We start from the raw sequence: 14,683 nt of genomic DNA on the forward strand, positions 1-14,683 counted from the left end.
ACTCTTTAAATTAGTTTAGGCAACCACATCTATTCTGCAAAAGAGCGTCTTAGGAATTTGAAGGCCTTAAATTCGATTTTAAAACTAACATTTATATTTGATGAAAGGAACGTGTATTTTAATCCTGCTTTTAAGTGAGCATCATCATAATGTAGAAATTGTTACTTACATATGTTCGCATTATACAGAACTTGCATAATATCTATTTAATTGTGCATCAGGTCATAAAGGTGCACCTGGAACATGGGAAACTAGGAAGAAGTTACCCAAAACTCTGTGTCCCGATTATTTACACTTAGGTAACTCCTACCTTCTGAGGCCAGTTTTTTTTTTCTGCAAAAAAAAAAAAACGAACATAAGCCATTTCTGCTTTTCTAGCAATTTATTTGAAAATTGAAGTTGGTGGTACTGAACACTTCTGTGATTACATGTAATGCCGCACTCCACCCTTCTTGGCCTACCTGGGAATAGCCTGGACAGCCCCTAAGCATTTACCTCCAGCGTAAAATGTTGTCTTTTTTTCTACCAGTTGGCATCAGCTTGCCTGAACATGTGAGGTACACAGGTCAGGGCCAGGACTTCTGAGGCAGAGATGTTCATTCAAGTAGGCAGCTGACCATAAAGTCCTTAGCCTGGACACTGCAGTTGAGCTCACGTTCTATTTGCCATGCTGGGAAAGGGCCTTTTACATGCCTGGCACTATGTTGTCTATATGGAGCTCCCATAGAATAAGCTGTATTGCACCGGAATTCTCCAGACCAGGAATAGTTTGGCCAACATTGTGCTACTTGTACTAGAAAATAAAACTGAAGACCTAAATGATTTCAATAACATGATATGCAATAATCACAGATATAATTGTTAGTTAATACACACACACACACACACACACATACAGGGGTGGAGAGAGAATCCTTTTTGTATACTACAAATTGTCATGGGACTGTGCTCAGTGTTGTTGAGAGGCAGGTGAAGGGAAGATCCTCAAGCCCAACAACTGTTCTTTGCCTTCTACTGGGCCACCTTGTTGCTTCTCCCCATCCTCCATTCAGGTCAAAGCAAAAGATACTAAAAATTACTCAAAGTAGCTCTCTGTCTACATTCCTTCTTTTCTTCTTTCTTGATGCCAGCCTTCCCTGTCTGTCAGTTAAATGACAGAGTGACCTCTGTGCCACCAGCCCAGCCTGTCGTATTTGGCATGACTGTCATGAATGCTCTGAGTTTCCTAATTACCCATTGCATGACAGTCATGGGACCCTAACTAATGGCCTTTCGGTAGAGACCCAGAAGACTTGAGATTATTTTCTTAATCCTTTATGACCCATCTGGCCTTAAAATTGTTGGTAGATGTAATTACTTTATAATGTCAAACAATAAGTTAAATTAGATTATTAAATCTTACGTAGATATTTAGACTTTTATAGAGAAACAGAATTAGCATATATTTACTAGGCTCTTTAGGTACCAGATGAAATAATGAAAATGTTGTCAAGGAAGTGTTCTTATCGGTCTCAAAGAACAAGAAATACCATACTAGTGGTCATTTTAACCTACTCTAATCAGACTTTATCATAATAGAGAAAGTAGAGAAGCCATTTTTCTGAAATCTGGTGAAAAATAGCAGGAGTCCCATAGCTTTTCTTAGAGAACATCACAATGAATAGGGAACGAATATTTCTAGAATTCCTCATTGTGCTAAAACACTTTTATCAGAGACAATAAGAATAAAGGTGTGAGTTATACTAAAAATATACAGAAAAGCCTGCTTTCCATAACTTACTACAGAGCACAGGTGGTACAGAGCCAAATGATAAAATACACACGCGTGTTTATGTGCTTCCATGAAAGTATACAGGTTTTTTGCAAATTACAGCTTTCCACCACTTAATGCTAAAAGATAGCATAGTCCTTACGAACAAATCCTTAATTAATGTTTTATCAACTTATGCTGCCACAACCCCTTGGGAATGTAAAACTTGCCATTTAATTTCTAGTGAGGAAAACCTTACCATTTATCTTCCTTAAGCCTAGAGATGTATTTGCATGTAAATTTTAAATTATATCTTCATTGATATAACTTAAAATTCCTTTACAAATCTGAAAATTACAACCAGCCTATGCACACCTCCTAAGCCCATTTACATAAAGGCCTCTCATTTCTTTATGTTTGTTTGCTCTTTTCAGGAGAAAGGAAGACAACAGTGTCTTGCACAAAAATCATGAACAAAAACATCAGCATTGTGGACAACAAGAAATGCAAATACCTAACCAAGCCTGAGCCACAGATTCGCAAGTGTAATGAGCAACCATGCCAAACAAGGTAACCCTCTCCCATCACTTGCTAATGCTCCATTTTGCCATTAAATCACTGGTCTTTAACACTCAAAACACTGGGGCACCTGGGTGGCTCAGTCGGTTGAGCACCAACTTTGGCTCAGGTCATAATCTCACGGTTGGTGAGTTTGAGCCCCTCGTCGGGTTCTGTGCTGACAGCTCAGAGCCTGGAGGGTGCTTTGGATCCTGTGTCTCCCTCTCTCCCTGCCCCTCCCCCTGCTCGTGCTCTGTCTCTCTCTCTCAAAAATAAAATAAACATAAAAATATTTTTTAAACACTCCAAATACTAACAAATCCACATTTTCCTAACAACATTGCAAAGGCATATATACCAAGATGTAAGGTTTTAAACAAGCAAGATCTAGGAAAGAAAGATAATTGCCTGGGTGGGAAAGACTATTAAAGCAGAAAGGATAGGGGGCACATGGGTGGCTCAGTTGGTTAAGTGTCTGACATTTGATTTTGGTTCAAGTCATGATTTCACAGTTGGGATCAAGCTCCGAGTCAGGCTCTGTGCTGACAATGTGGGGCCTGCTTGGGATTCTCTCTCTTTCTCTCTCTGCCCCTCCCCTGCTCATGTACATGCCTGTTCTCTCTGTCTCTCTGTATATCTGTCTCTCTCTCTCTCTCTCTCTCTCTCTCTCTCTCAAAATAATAAATAAGCTTAAAAATAAAAGCAGCAAGGCTAGGACTTACCTCAACTTTAACTGTATTCTCCACAGGATGAAAACAACCACTAAGTGAGACAAAGGAGGTGTAATTAAAATTACTTGGTAATCAGTTGGTCACGTCTTCAAAAATCTGACTATGGTTGAAGTTAGCTATTTGTTCTTGAATTCTCTGAAATGGTATTGTAGAACTTGCCAAGGGAGATATAAAACAAAGCAGGACTGGCAGGACCCGGTCCCTCACAAGACACCAGGGATGGTGTGGTCTCCTGGTTTCCCAGGCTACGTCTTCACTTCCTCTCCCAGAGCTCCCAGGGTGACTGCCCGATCCCTGACCTTCCATCGCCCAATTCCTGAGCTGGGTCCTAGTTATTGGGCAGTCCATTTGTCTCGGTCTCCTGTGACTTGCCCAGTGAGTATGAGGCAACAAAGTAGGCGAGAAACTCTGAAGTAGGAAGTAAGACAGTGATGCTGAGCAGCTGAAAGTGGTGTAGAAACCTTAGTAACAGGCAGAGATGAAGTGGAACTGGAGTATCATTTTGGAGTGAGCTAGCAGCAAGGTGGTTTGGAGTGGTTCCCATCATAGAGCTGAGCGTCCACGTGTTTTCATATAAAAATTAAGGTTGGGCTTGAGTGGGACTGACCCCCAGTGTCAAAGGTCCTAAAAGGTTTCAAAGATAGAAGGATTAAATGAGTTTGAGGCTGCGTTGAATCCTCTGGAATACAGAGACAGGCACATCTGTTCTATCCCAACACTCAGAGATCTGTTGAGGCTCAGGACATAGTTGTGAGTTCCTGGCGAGCCGAACAGAGATTGATCTCCCCTCTCATTGGCTCCTGTACAAGGGACACGGTGAATTTACATGTCCTGGAACTCAGGTGTGCAAATAATTTGTAGCTTTATAGCGGTCTATAACTAATATAATATTCTTCATGACCCTACACTGAAGTGAATAAGTATGGGGGAGCAGTTTAAAGAGGGAGGAGGAACAAAGTTGCCAATTAACTGTATTTAAACTTTTTTGTCTTAATCTCTTTGGGAATTAGTGTCATTGAGGCTAATGCTCAGTTCTTCTGGTTTCCCTGTTCCCCCTGCCTTCCCACCTCTGATGTAGCCCTGATCCTGAGTTCCCTGTGTCTCAGGCTTATGGCAAAATTCAGTTATTAAGCCCTTCAGATCCAGCTCATGCTATATTAATGAGAGCTTAAAAGAATTTAGAAAATCCTTTCTTTCTTTACAATGCTGAAATGTCAAGGCTTGCTTTTCTGTAGATTCGGTGACAAAAGCTGAGTATCAGCTTTTTCTTTCCATTCCATTTCTGCTCAAATATTCTTATTCTTCCCCAAACCCCAGGGCAAACTATGCTTCTAAGGAAAAGGACAAAAGAAGATATGTAAAAGACCATGCAAAAGATAAAAGCACATTAATATACTTCCAATAGTGTTATGCCCATTCCCTCTACTTGACTGTATGTTCTTCAGGATGTCTTCATGAGTAGATGAACTAATTAAGATTTTTTTAGGTGGCAATGGAGTAATCAACAGGAAAAGTGACCTAGGGAATTACTGTTACCTGCAATCAAGTCCTTGACTCCCCTCTGTTCAGTGCGGGACAAATGGAACAGCAGAGTTTTTGGCCTTTGCCAAAAGAATCTGGACCATTTTTGTTATTGCCATTCCTAAGATTTATCTTTTTCTGTGTCTCTTTTATCTTATTTTTTATAATATTTGTTTATTTTTATGAGAGCACAAGTGGCTGAGGGGCAGAGGAGGGGGATGGATCCGAAGCGGGCTCTGCTGATGGGCTGACAAGCAGTGAGCCCGATGTGGGGCTCGAACTCACCAATGGTGAGATCGTGACCTGAGCCAAAGCCAGACACTCAACCAACTGAGCCACCCAGGCACCCCTCTATCTCTTTTAATAGACATTAAAATGCCACCTTATCTTGTGTTAAATTATTGCTAAAATATTTCAAAACTTCATTTGTTTCATATACCATATAACTTTTCCATTTGGAGGGAAGAGCATTGGCCTTTCCTGGTGTATCAGGAATCTTCGAGTTGGATATGAGGACTAGAACATGTTTGTCACTTCCTGACTTTGTCTGCAAGGGATCAGAATGTACAATATACACACCATTCATTGTTCGTTCGCTGACCTCGGCTATCTTGAGGGAAAATGCCTTGTTAATGACTTGGTAAAATGAATAGTTTCAAAGGGTCACTACATTTCTGAGTGAGAGTTTTTTGCACCTGGAGACTGGAAATCTTTTTTGTTAGAGATTGTTATCTTCCTTCCCTTGGAAAAGGAGTCAATATATCGCAAATCACCAAGAAGCAATGTCAGTGAGGTTAGCCAAAACATTGAATAGTAAGAAATGGACACAAGCAATTGTTAAGGTTCATCATAGGAAAACTTTCTGTGACTTACTGGTTTTAATTTTCCTGCCTCTTCTTTCTCCCCACCCTAGTAAGAAACTTTCTAATTTCCATTTACATTTATTGAATAGAATCAAATAGTCTGACAGAACCCTATATGCCAAATATAAAATATATCAATGCACTAGTAAATAGCTTTGCAAGAGGGAATCTTTTTTTTTTCTTCAATATATGAAATTTATTGTCAAATTGGTTTCCATACCAAATTGGTACCCAGTGCTCATCCCAAAAGGTGCCCTCCTCAATACCCATCACCCACCCTCCCCTCCTTCCCACCCCCCATCAACCCTCAGTTTGTTCTCAGTTTTTAAGAGTCTCTTATGCTTTGGCTCTCTCCCACTCTAACCTCTTTTTTGTTTTTTCCCTCCTCTCCCTCATGGGTTTCTGTTAAGTTTCTCAGGATCCACCTAAGAGTGAAAACATATGGTATCTGTCTTTCTCTGTATGGCTTATTTCACTTAGCATCACACTCTCCAGTTCCATCCACGTTGCTACAAAAGGCCATATTTCATTTTTTCTCATTGCCACGTAGTATTCCATTGTGTATATAAACCACAATTTCTTTATCCATTCATCAGTTGATGGACATTTAGGCTCTTTCCATAATTTGGCTTTTGTTGAGAGTGCTGCTATAAACATTGGGGTACAAGTGCCCCTATGCATCAGTACTCCTGTATCGCTTGGGTAAATAAATACAAGAGGGAATCTTAAAGATAAGGAAATGGGATAACTCCAAATTAGGTTAATTCCAAAATATAAAGCATTTTTTCTCTTATTAGAATATGTTTTACATTTTAATTCTTATTTTTGAGCAGTTTTCACAAGGAATGGAAAAAGTAACTTTTACCATTATACTAAGGATATCTCAAATGTATTTTATTTAAAAAACATGAGATTCCAGGGGTGCCTAGGTGGCTCAATCAGTTGAACATCTGACTTCAGGTCAGGTCATGATCTCATGGTTTGGTTTGTGAGTTCAAGCCCTGCATCAGGCTTGCTGCTCTCAGCGCAGAACCTGCTTCAGATCCTCTGTCCCCCTCTCTCTGCCCCTCCCTTGCTCACACTCTCTCAAAAGTAAATTTAAAGAAACATTAAAAGAACATGATCTCCCATGAAATTGCAGATACTTCTCTTTTCGGTAGTGTCTTCTAGGTTCCATAGTTGAAGGGAAAGGTGCATACGTGGGTTTAAATTTAATTATAACCCAGGTATCCTCATGTAAAAAGGTGAAGCAGGAAACTAAATAAATTTGGAAGATAAATACATTAGGAACAGTCCACTAGGGGACTCCGAAGCAAAATGGTAGATCTGCATCATATCTGATAGAATTGCAGACAAGAACATTGTTAGAGGCAATATTGCAATGTAAATGTTATCGTGATTTTTTTTTTTTTTTTTTTTTTTTTTTTTTTTAGAAATAGAAGCATAGAATCATTTAGAACTAAATCCATTGTACAGATGAGAAAACTAGATTACATGAGGATGGGACTTCCCAAACTTTGAATCATTGCCAGGGGCATTTAGGCTTAAGTAAATTAGGAAGAATTGATGCTATTTCTGTAAAACACAGACACAAATTCCAAATCGAGAAATATTTAATGACAGGCTGTTGTGTGCAAAGTATTATGGATGCAAAGGAGAATAAGACGTTGATCTCTGCCTTTAAAGAGTTATATCCTTTTTTTAATGCTTTAAACTTTTTTTAAAAAAATTTTTAATGTTTATTTATTTTTGAGAGAGAGAGAGAGAGACAGTGCGAGCAGGGGCAAGGTAGAGAAAGAGGGAGACAGAATCTGAAGCAGGCTGTCAGCACAGAGCCCACTGTGGGACTCAAACTCATGAGCCGCAAGATCATGACCTGAGCCTAAGTCTGATGCTTAACCGACCGAGCCACCCAGGCAGCCCTAAAGAGCTTATATCCTAATCAGGAAAAGAAGGTCAACTTTTGTAGGGGGGCTGTGAGCCCCTCCACCTTGCTAGGGAATATCTAACAAGTGCTGAGTGCCACAAGCCAAATGCCAGAGGGCAGAGGAGAGCACAATCATTGTGGGTTGGGTGGAGAAGCTCTTTTGGGAGGAAGGGACTTGGACCTGGCTGTCAAGGATCCAGGCAGTGGATGCTCCATACACAGGTACCATGTGGAGAAAATAGAAAGTGTTTGGGGAGCAAACTAAGAGTATGCTTTATTTTCCAAATAAATGAGAGAAGAAGCTAGAGAAATGAGTAAGTATAAATCACTTACAAATATATGGTAATATATATAGTATACACTATATCCTGAGTCCCTATTGTATGTCAGACAGTATAATAATAAACCCTTTTACAAAATGACAGAATGGAAACTTAACAGCTGTTAAGTATTGTTTCAAGAATGTGCACAGCTAGTACGAACCCCGAATTAAGCTCAGGGCTTCTGACTGCCCTTCACTGCGACGAAATAGGATCGTGCAGATAGTTTAGGGGGGGATTTAGATCCCCCTGGGAGGTTGTCCTAATGATGGGAAATACAGAGAGGGTTTTATTGATGAGAATCATATATTGACCAGAATCATACAAATTTTATGAATCACTTTTCAGGCATAGGCCTTTCTTCTTCCTGAAATAAATTTGGGGATGTGTTTAAATTAGTGGTCCTAGGTTAGATCCGAATTCTTTAGAAAAGGAAGTGCCATAGATATGTATCACTGCCCTCGTGGTTGGGTAAAGGATGTCCATCTAGGTATTAAACTACATGTGTGTGGGCTGAATCACTGAATCAGTGAAATCCAAGAATAACAGTTGGAGTTCTTGAGGACCTTTCACACTAAGGTCACTTGACGCGTAGCACTCTGAGCCGGTCACTCCTATGTCTGTGATTACATTGCAAGTACATAGAGGCTAGCCTGAGGAAGCACACATAGCTTTGTCTGGAAGGTATGTCCCAGGCACAGAAATCTTGTTGCAGGTACTAGGCATAATGTACTAGTGATTGCTTCCCCCAGGTAAGAGGGCATTCTCAGTGACAGGGTTCTGTTACCTTGCTAATACCTGCATATGTCTCCTTGTGAGGTCCTTGTACAGCCTCACTTCCAATTTCTGACTTTACAACCTCGTGACCCTTGGTAAGTTGCTAAATCTCTCCTTGCCGTGGTTTCCCTCTCCACGATAGTTGTCGTACTTAACACATGGAGTTGTTGTGAAGATTCAAAACATGAAGAACAGGAATAACCCATGTATCTTAGCAATTGTACACTTAGAAGGTATCTCAGTGTGCCAATATGATAAGCAGCCACAGGTAAAGCACGTACTATGGTGTGGACAGAATCTCATTCTTTGAGATTCTAAAACGCACAAGGCCCTAAGGGGGGCGCTCGGGTGGCTCGGTCTGTTAAGCATCTGACTTGATTTCGGCTCAGGTCACCATTTCACAGTTGGTGAGTTTGAGCCCACATTGGGCTCTGTGCTGACAGTGCAGGGCCTACTTGGGATTCTCTCTCTCCCTCCTTCTCTGCCCCTTGCCTGCTCTCTAAATAAACAAACAAACAAACAAACAAGAACAAGGCCCTGAGATAGGAAATAAGGAGAATTCAAAATGATAGAAAGCACAGGTGTTTTAGACAATGCTATATTAATTAAAAAAAAAAAAAAGTCACTGTGCCACGATTCTAATTTCAGACATGTCAAAATACACCATGGGTTGATATCTTTTAACTTGTTTCAGTGGTTCTTGCTTTACTTTTAGATGGATGATGACGGAATGGACCCCCTGTTCACGAACTTGTGGAAAAGGGATGCAGAGCAGACAGGTGGCCTGTACCCAACAGTTGAGCAATGGGACTCTGATCAGAGCCCGGGAGAGGGACTGCTCCGGGCCTAAGCCTGCCTCCGCCCAGCGCTGTGAGGGTCAGGACTGCATGACCGTATGGGAGGCAGGAGTGTGGTCTGAGGTACAGTGCACGCCCCCAGCCCTCCCCATTTCATTTCTCTCCTCTGATGCCCACCTTGTCTGACGTCATGTGCCATCATGTTCAGAATCTCTGTTTACAGCAGTTTCAATACCATCTGTTAACTTTTCTGACAAGAAAGAGGATATGCTGCTTATATATAATTTTGCAAACAGAAGAAGACAAAGTTATTTACTCTATTCAATAAATATTGTAACATAATCAAAAATGTATTCTATATACACTTTAGGTTGCTGCTTTTTTTATTTATATACCATGAGTATACTCTTCAGTGGGCAGATTTTTTTAAATTTCGTAATGTTTATTTATTTTTGAGAGAGGGACAAACAGAGCACGAGTGGCACAAGGGGCAGAGAGAGAGGGACACAGAATCCAATGCAGGCTCCAGGCTCCAAGCTGTCAGCACAGAACCCAACGCAGGGCTCAAACCCATAACCGTGAGATCATGACCCAAGCCGAAGTCAGATGACCAACTGACTGAACCACCCAGGCACTGAAGAAATTTTAATACACATTTGACTCATTGTCTTTCCCTCCCTGAACACTTAAAAGAGAAAGAACAAGAAAGGGCGTTATCTTTTAACAATCATCTCCTAGAAGCAAAGACTCTGTTTTTATTTCATATTTAGTATATGGTTTGTATTTAATCATCAATCTAGGAAAGTTAATAGTTTCACCATTTTATAATTGATCTCAGAGACATTAAATAGTTTACCCAATCCTATCTAAGTAGAAGGGCTGGGATTTGAACCCAGTGCAGTCAGACTCACTGCACCACACACCCATTGGCATGTAGTCTGTAGCACACCGGTGTGGTCCACGCCAAACTGTATGGTTTATGTTCTTTTAACCTGATACATATGTTTGCATAATAATACACAGCAGTCTGGGCACCTGGGTGGCTCAGTTGGCTGGGCGTCCAATTTCAGCTCAAGTCATGATCTCACGGTTTGTGGGTTTGAGCCCCGTGTCAGGCTCTGTGCTGACAGCTCCAAGCCTGGAGCCTGCTTCAGATCCTGTGTCTCCCTCTGTCTCTGTCCCTCCCCCGTCACTCTCTGACTCTCTCAAAAATAAATAGATTTTAAAAATTTATATAGGGGCTCCTGGGTGGCTCAGTCGGTTGAGCATCCAACTTTGGCTCAGGTCATGAGCTCACAGTTTGTGAGTTCGAGCCCTGTGGGGGGCTCTGGGCTGACAGCTCAGAGCCTGGAGCCTGCTTTGGATTCTGTGTCTCCCTCTCTCTCTGCCCCTCCCCCACTCACATTCTATCTCTCTCTTCTTCAAAAATAAACATTAAAAAATGTATATAAAAATAATAAATGGCAATCATTACTTATAGTCTCTAGCTGCTCTGAAGCATTTTATGTGAGTATGTGGCTATATGCCACACACACACAAACACACTCACACTTACATACCCACACACATGAGCGCGCGCACACACACACACACACACACACACACACACACACATGCACACCCAGAGCCAAATCATTCAGATGCTTACTTTCAGAACATTAGATAGGATATAAAACTGACAAACAAAATGCTAGGGTATGATGAGCAGCTAATCCTTTGAAAATGAGGATAAAGTAGCTTAGATAATAAGGTGTGGGAATATTCTTCAATTAATGCAACCCCACACCTACTAAAGTACATTGACCAGTAGCATGATTTGCCGGTGTCTTCCTTTTCTGAGCTACACCTTACACCTTGCTGCTTAACAGATTCTCCTTCATTTTTGATGTGTGCTTTGCCGATGAATGTAGTATCTAATATTACATCCAAATGAATCAGTTCAATCTGGAGAGAAGATTCACGTGAGCGAAGGAAAATATCCCACCTCCAGCCTAACCATAATGTTTTTGCAAACTCTTTAAGAGAAAATAGGTCAGAGAGATTCTGTACAGATTTTTGGCACCAGCTGGGAGAAATATTATGTCTCAATGCAGTCTACCAATTTAAAAAAATGTTTCTCTTGTTTTTATTTAATTTAAACATTGATTTTATGGTTGAGGGTTAGTTCCAACTGCAAAACATTAAAATATTAATTTTAAGATGCTAAGTCACATGTGTAGTCCACTTTAAAGCTCAACATATTCAAACATAAGCCATAAATTATGAGACAGTTACTCATTTGTATAAAATATACGATATTTATAATAACATTAGTTTCATGCTCAGGTTTTCAACAACGCACCTGTTGTAGTCCACATGCTTATTCTTAATACTACGTCATTGTTAAATGTATTCCTGCAACTCTTGTTTTGGACATTTTTTAATCACAAATATTCATTGAATTTTCAAGGTTTGCCATATCTTTCATCCATTCCCTTCTCTCCTTCCTTTCCCTTCTCTTGCCCAATGCCATTTTGGTCCCTGTGTCCAGATAGTCAATGATGTATATCATTGTAAAACTTAGAAGCTTTACACATATTCCATAATAAGAGACATAAATAAAAATGAGATGCCAAGTTGCACCTAGAAAAACTTGTATATTTGTATACAAATATACATACATGTTTGTATGTTACGGCACCATCTTAAATCAGGCATCAGTTATTTATGAAATAAACAAACTGTTTTTCAACTGAATTATATTTTCAATGCTTGCAGTCATTTAGAATGATAATTTCTAGGAGTATATAATTATGCAATTAAATATTTATTTTATTTTTGCTAAGATTTTTCTCTGTTTTAGCTTTAAGAAAAGTTTGTGAGAAAGGACACCCTCTAAAAAATGTTTCTATCTTTTGCAAACATTTCTTAGGGCTACAACAAACTAAATCTTAGCAAAAATAAAATGAATTTTCTTAGATAATTATACATAAAAATTTTTATGGCAATCAAGTTCAGTATTTTATATTTTGATCACTGTATATTATTTGTCTTTAATAAACAATCCTTATGTTATATTGATCTCTGTAATAATGGTCCTGTGTTCCTGAAACTCATTTACCTCCAGCACTCTGTCTTGAGCTTCATCTGGCTCCTGGTACTGGCATATAGCCAGGTGTTTAACTTCTCTTTGTTCTTTAACCTGGTCTATATGTGGTCATAGGCTTATGACAGATGATTAGAAATATTATTTAACAGTGGGCACCTGGATGGTTCACTTGGCTAAGCATCCGACTCTTAATCTCAGCTCAGGTCTTGATCTCAGAGTCATGAGTTTAAGCTCCACATCGGGCTCCACGCTGAGAGTGAAGCCTACTTTAAAAAAAAGAAAAAAGAAAGAAAGAAAGAAAGAAAGAAAGAAAGAAAGAAAGAAAGAAAAGAAAAGAAAAGAAAAGAAAGGTGCGCCTTGGTGGTTCAGTCCATTAAGCATCCAACTCTTGATTTTGACTCAGGTCATGGTCTCATGGTCCATGAGTTCGAGCTCCGCACTGGGCACTGATACTTCAAAGCTGCTTGGGATTCTCTCCTTCCCTCTCTCTCTGCCCCTCCCCTGCTTGTGCTCTCTCTCCCTCTCTCTCTCAAAATAAATAAACTGAAAAAAAAAATTTTTAAAGAGAAAGAAATATTACTTACCATAATTTAACCGTTCATCTGTATCTCCTAATCACGGACTTCATCCAGACTCTCTTGATGTTTTCTGCTAGTGTTCGGTCAAGTGTGGCAAAGGCGTACGTCACCGGACCGTGAGGTGTACGAACCCTAGGAAGAAATGCGTCCTCTCCACCAGACCCAGGGAGGCTGAAGATTGTGAGGATTACTCAAAATGCTATGTGTGGCGAATGGGTGACTGGTCTAAGGTAAGAGTCTTTTGGCGTGTCTGTTAGGTTTCGATCATGCCTGCATCGCCCTGGGTGCTGTGACCACACAGCATGCAGTTTAGGACAAGTAGAGGACAGAGGTATAGATCATGGGAGATGGAGTGTTATATTCCCAGGTTCAAATCCGTGGTCATGATCTCTATAAAGCTGTTTTAAAGATTAAATAAGATAAAAGGTAAAAAAATACTGAAGACCGTCTTTCACTTTTTGACACAAAGGAAGCTTTCAAAAACGGCTATTGTTATTTTGTTGTGAGTTTTTATTCATAATCGTTCTTTGTCAGAATATTTTTGCATGAAAGTTACGTAATATTAGAATACTATCAGATAAGACCATTTTGAAAATATAACTAAGTGAGGTAGTGACAGAATCAAACAGAGGCAATTCCCATCCTAATGTATAAAGGCCTTCTTTTTCCCATCAATTTTTGGGGATGTGTATAGAAGACAAGGAAAGGAACAGCATACTTGAAGCCCTTTGGTCGAATCAAGTGGACACAACTCATGTGGCAGGTGAACAGAAAGTTTAATGTTATGGTAATAGTATTATTTAAATTTACAAATAAAGTGATGCCCCATATATAAGTGAGCAGTCTATCTATTCAGTCTACATAAAGTATTAATCAATCCCATGTTTTAAGATAAAATTCTGAGGGGTGCCTGGGTGCTTCAGTTAAGCACCTAACTCTTGTTTTTGGCTCAGATCATGATCTCATGGTTGAGAGATTGAGCCCTGTGTTTGGCTCTGCCCTGGGCATCGAGCCTGCTTGAGATTCCTTCTCTCTCCCCCTCTCCACCTCCTCCCTCCTCTCTCTCTCTCTCTCTCTCTCTCTCTCTCTCTCAAAAAAAGAACAGGTGTTTGTTTTTAAATTTATATATTTTGAGAGAGAGATCACGAGGAGTGGAGGGGCAGAAGAGAGCAAGAATCTCAAGCAGGATTTGCACTGTCAGCACAGAGTCTGATGCAGGGCTCAAACTCACAAACCATGAGGTCATGATCTGAGCCGAAACCAAGAGTCAGATGCTTAACTGACTGAGACACCCAGGCTCCCCCCACCAAAAAAGTATTTAAGATAAAATTCTGGGGGCGCCTGGGTGGCGCAGTCGGTTAAGCGTCCGACTTCAGCCAGGTCACGATCTCGCGGTCCGTGAGTTCGAGCCCCGCGTCAGGCTCTGGGCTGATGGCTCAGAGCCTGGAGCCTGTTTCTGATTCTGTGTCTCCCTCTCTCTCTGCCCCTCCCCCGTTCATGCTCTGTCTCTCTCTGTCCCAAAAATAAATAAACGTTGAAAAAAAAAATTAAAAAAAAAAAAAAAGATAAAATTCTGATGATATTTAGGGGGAAAATGGCTCTCAAATACTAGTCTTCAGAAATTTAAGTGTTAATCAAATAATCCCCTGTGCCTTTCCACATCCAGTTGTGATATTATATACCTATTATCATGAAATCATAAAATTCTAAGGCTTCAAGGAGACATAATAAATCTTCTCTTCTTTCCCATTATTTTATTTGTGAAAAAAAAAA

General features: G+C 40.1%; 1 protein-coding gene across 3 annotated transcripts in view; it reads left to right on the forward strand.

Annotated features, from left to right (window-relative positions):
• The window catches only part of ADAMTS19 (ADAM metallopeptidase with thrombospondin type 1 motif 19), a 241,553-nt gene that overhangs the window by 203,625 nt on the left and 23,245 nt on the right, over positions 1–14,683 (forward strand). For 2 of the 3 annotated variants that reach the window (XM_045487730.1, XM_045487737.1), the window contains 3 exons: positions 2,185–2,320; positions 9,163–9,367; positions 12,988–13,140. In XM_045487730.1, the coding sequence (XP_045343686.1) occupies positions 2,185–2,320; positions 9,163–9,367; positions 12,988–13,140 (494 nt within the window). Of the gene's footprint in view, positions 1–2,184; positions 2,321–9,162; positions 9,368–12,987; positions 13,141–14,683 lie in introns of those variants that run through there. The other variant, XM_045487746.1, reaches the window with a different exon arrangement.

The sequence above is a fragment of the Leopardus geoffroyi genome, chromosome A1 (genome assembly GCF_018350155.1).
Source record: "Leopardus geoffroyi isolate Oge1 chromosome A1, O.geoffroyi_Oge1_pat1.0, whole genome shotgun sequence".
Classification (NCBI taxonomy): domain Eukaryota; kingdom Metazoa; phylum Chordata; class Mammalia; order Carnivora; family Felidae; genus Leopardus; species Leopardus geoffroyi.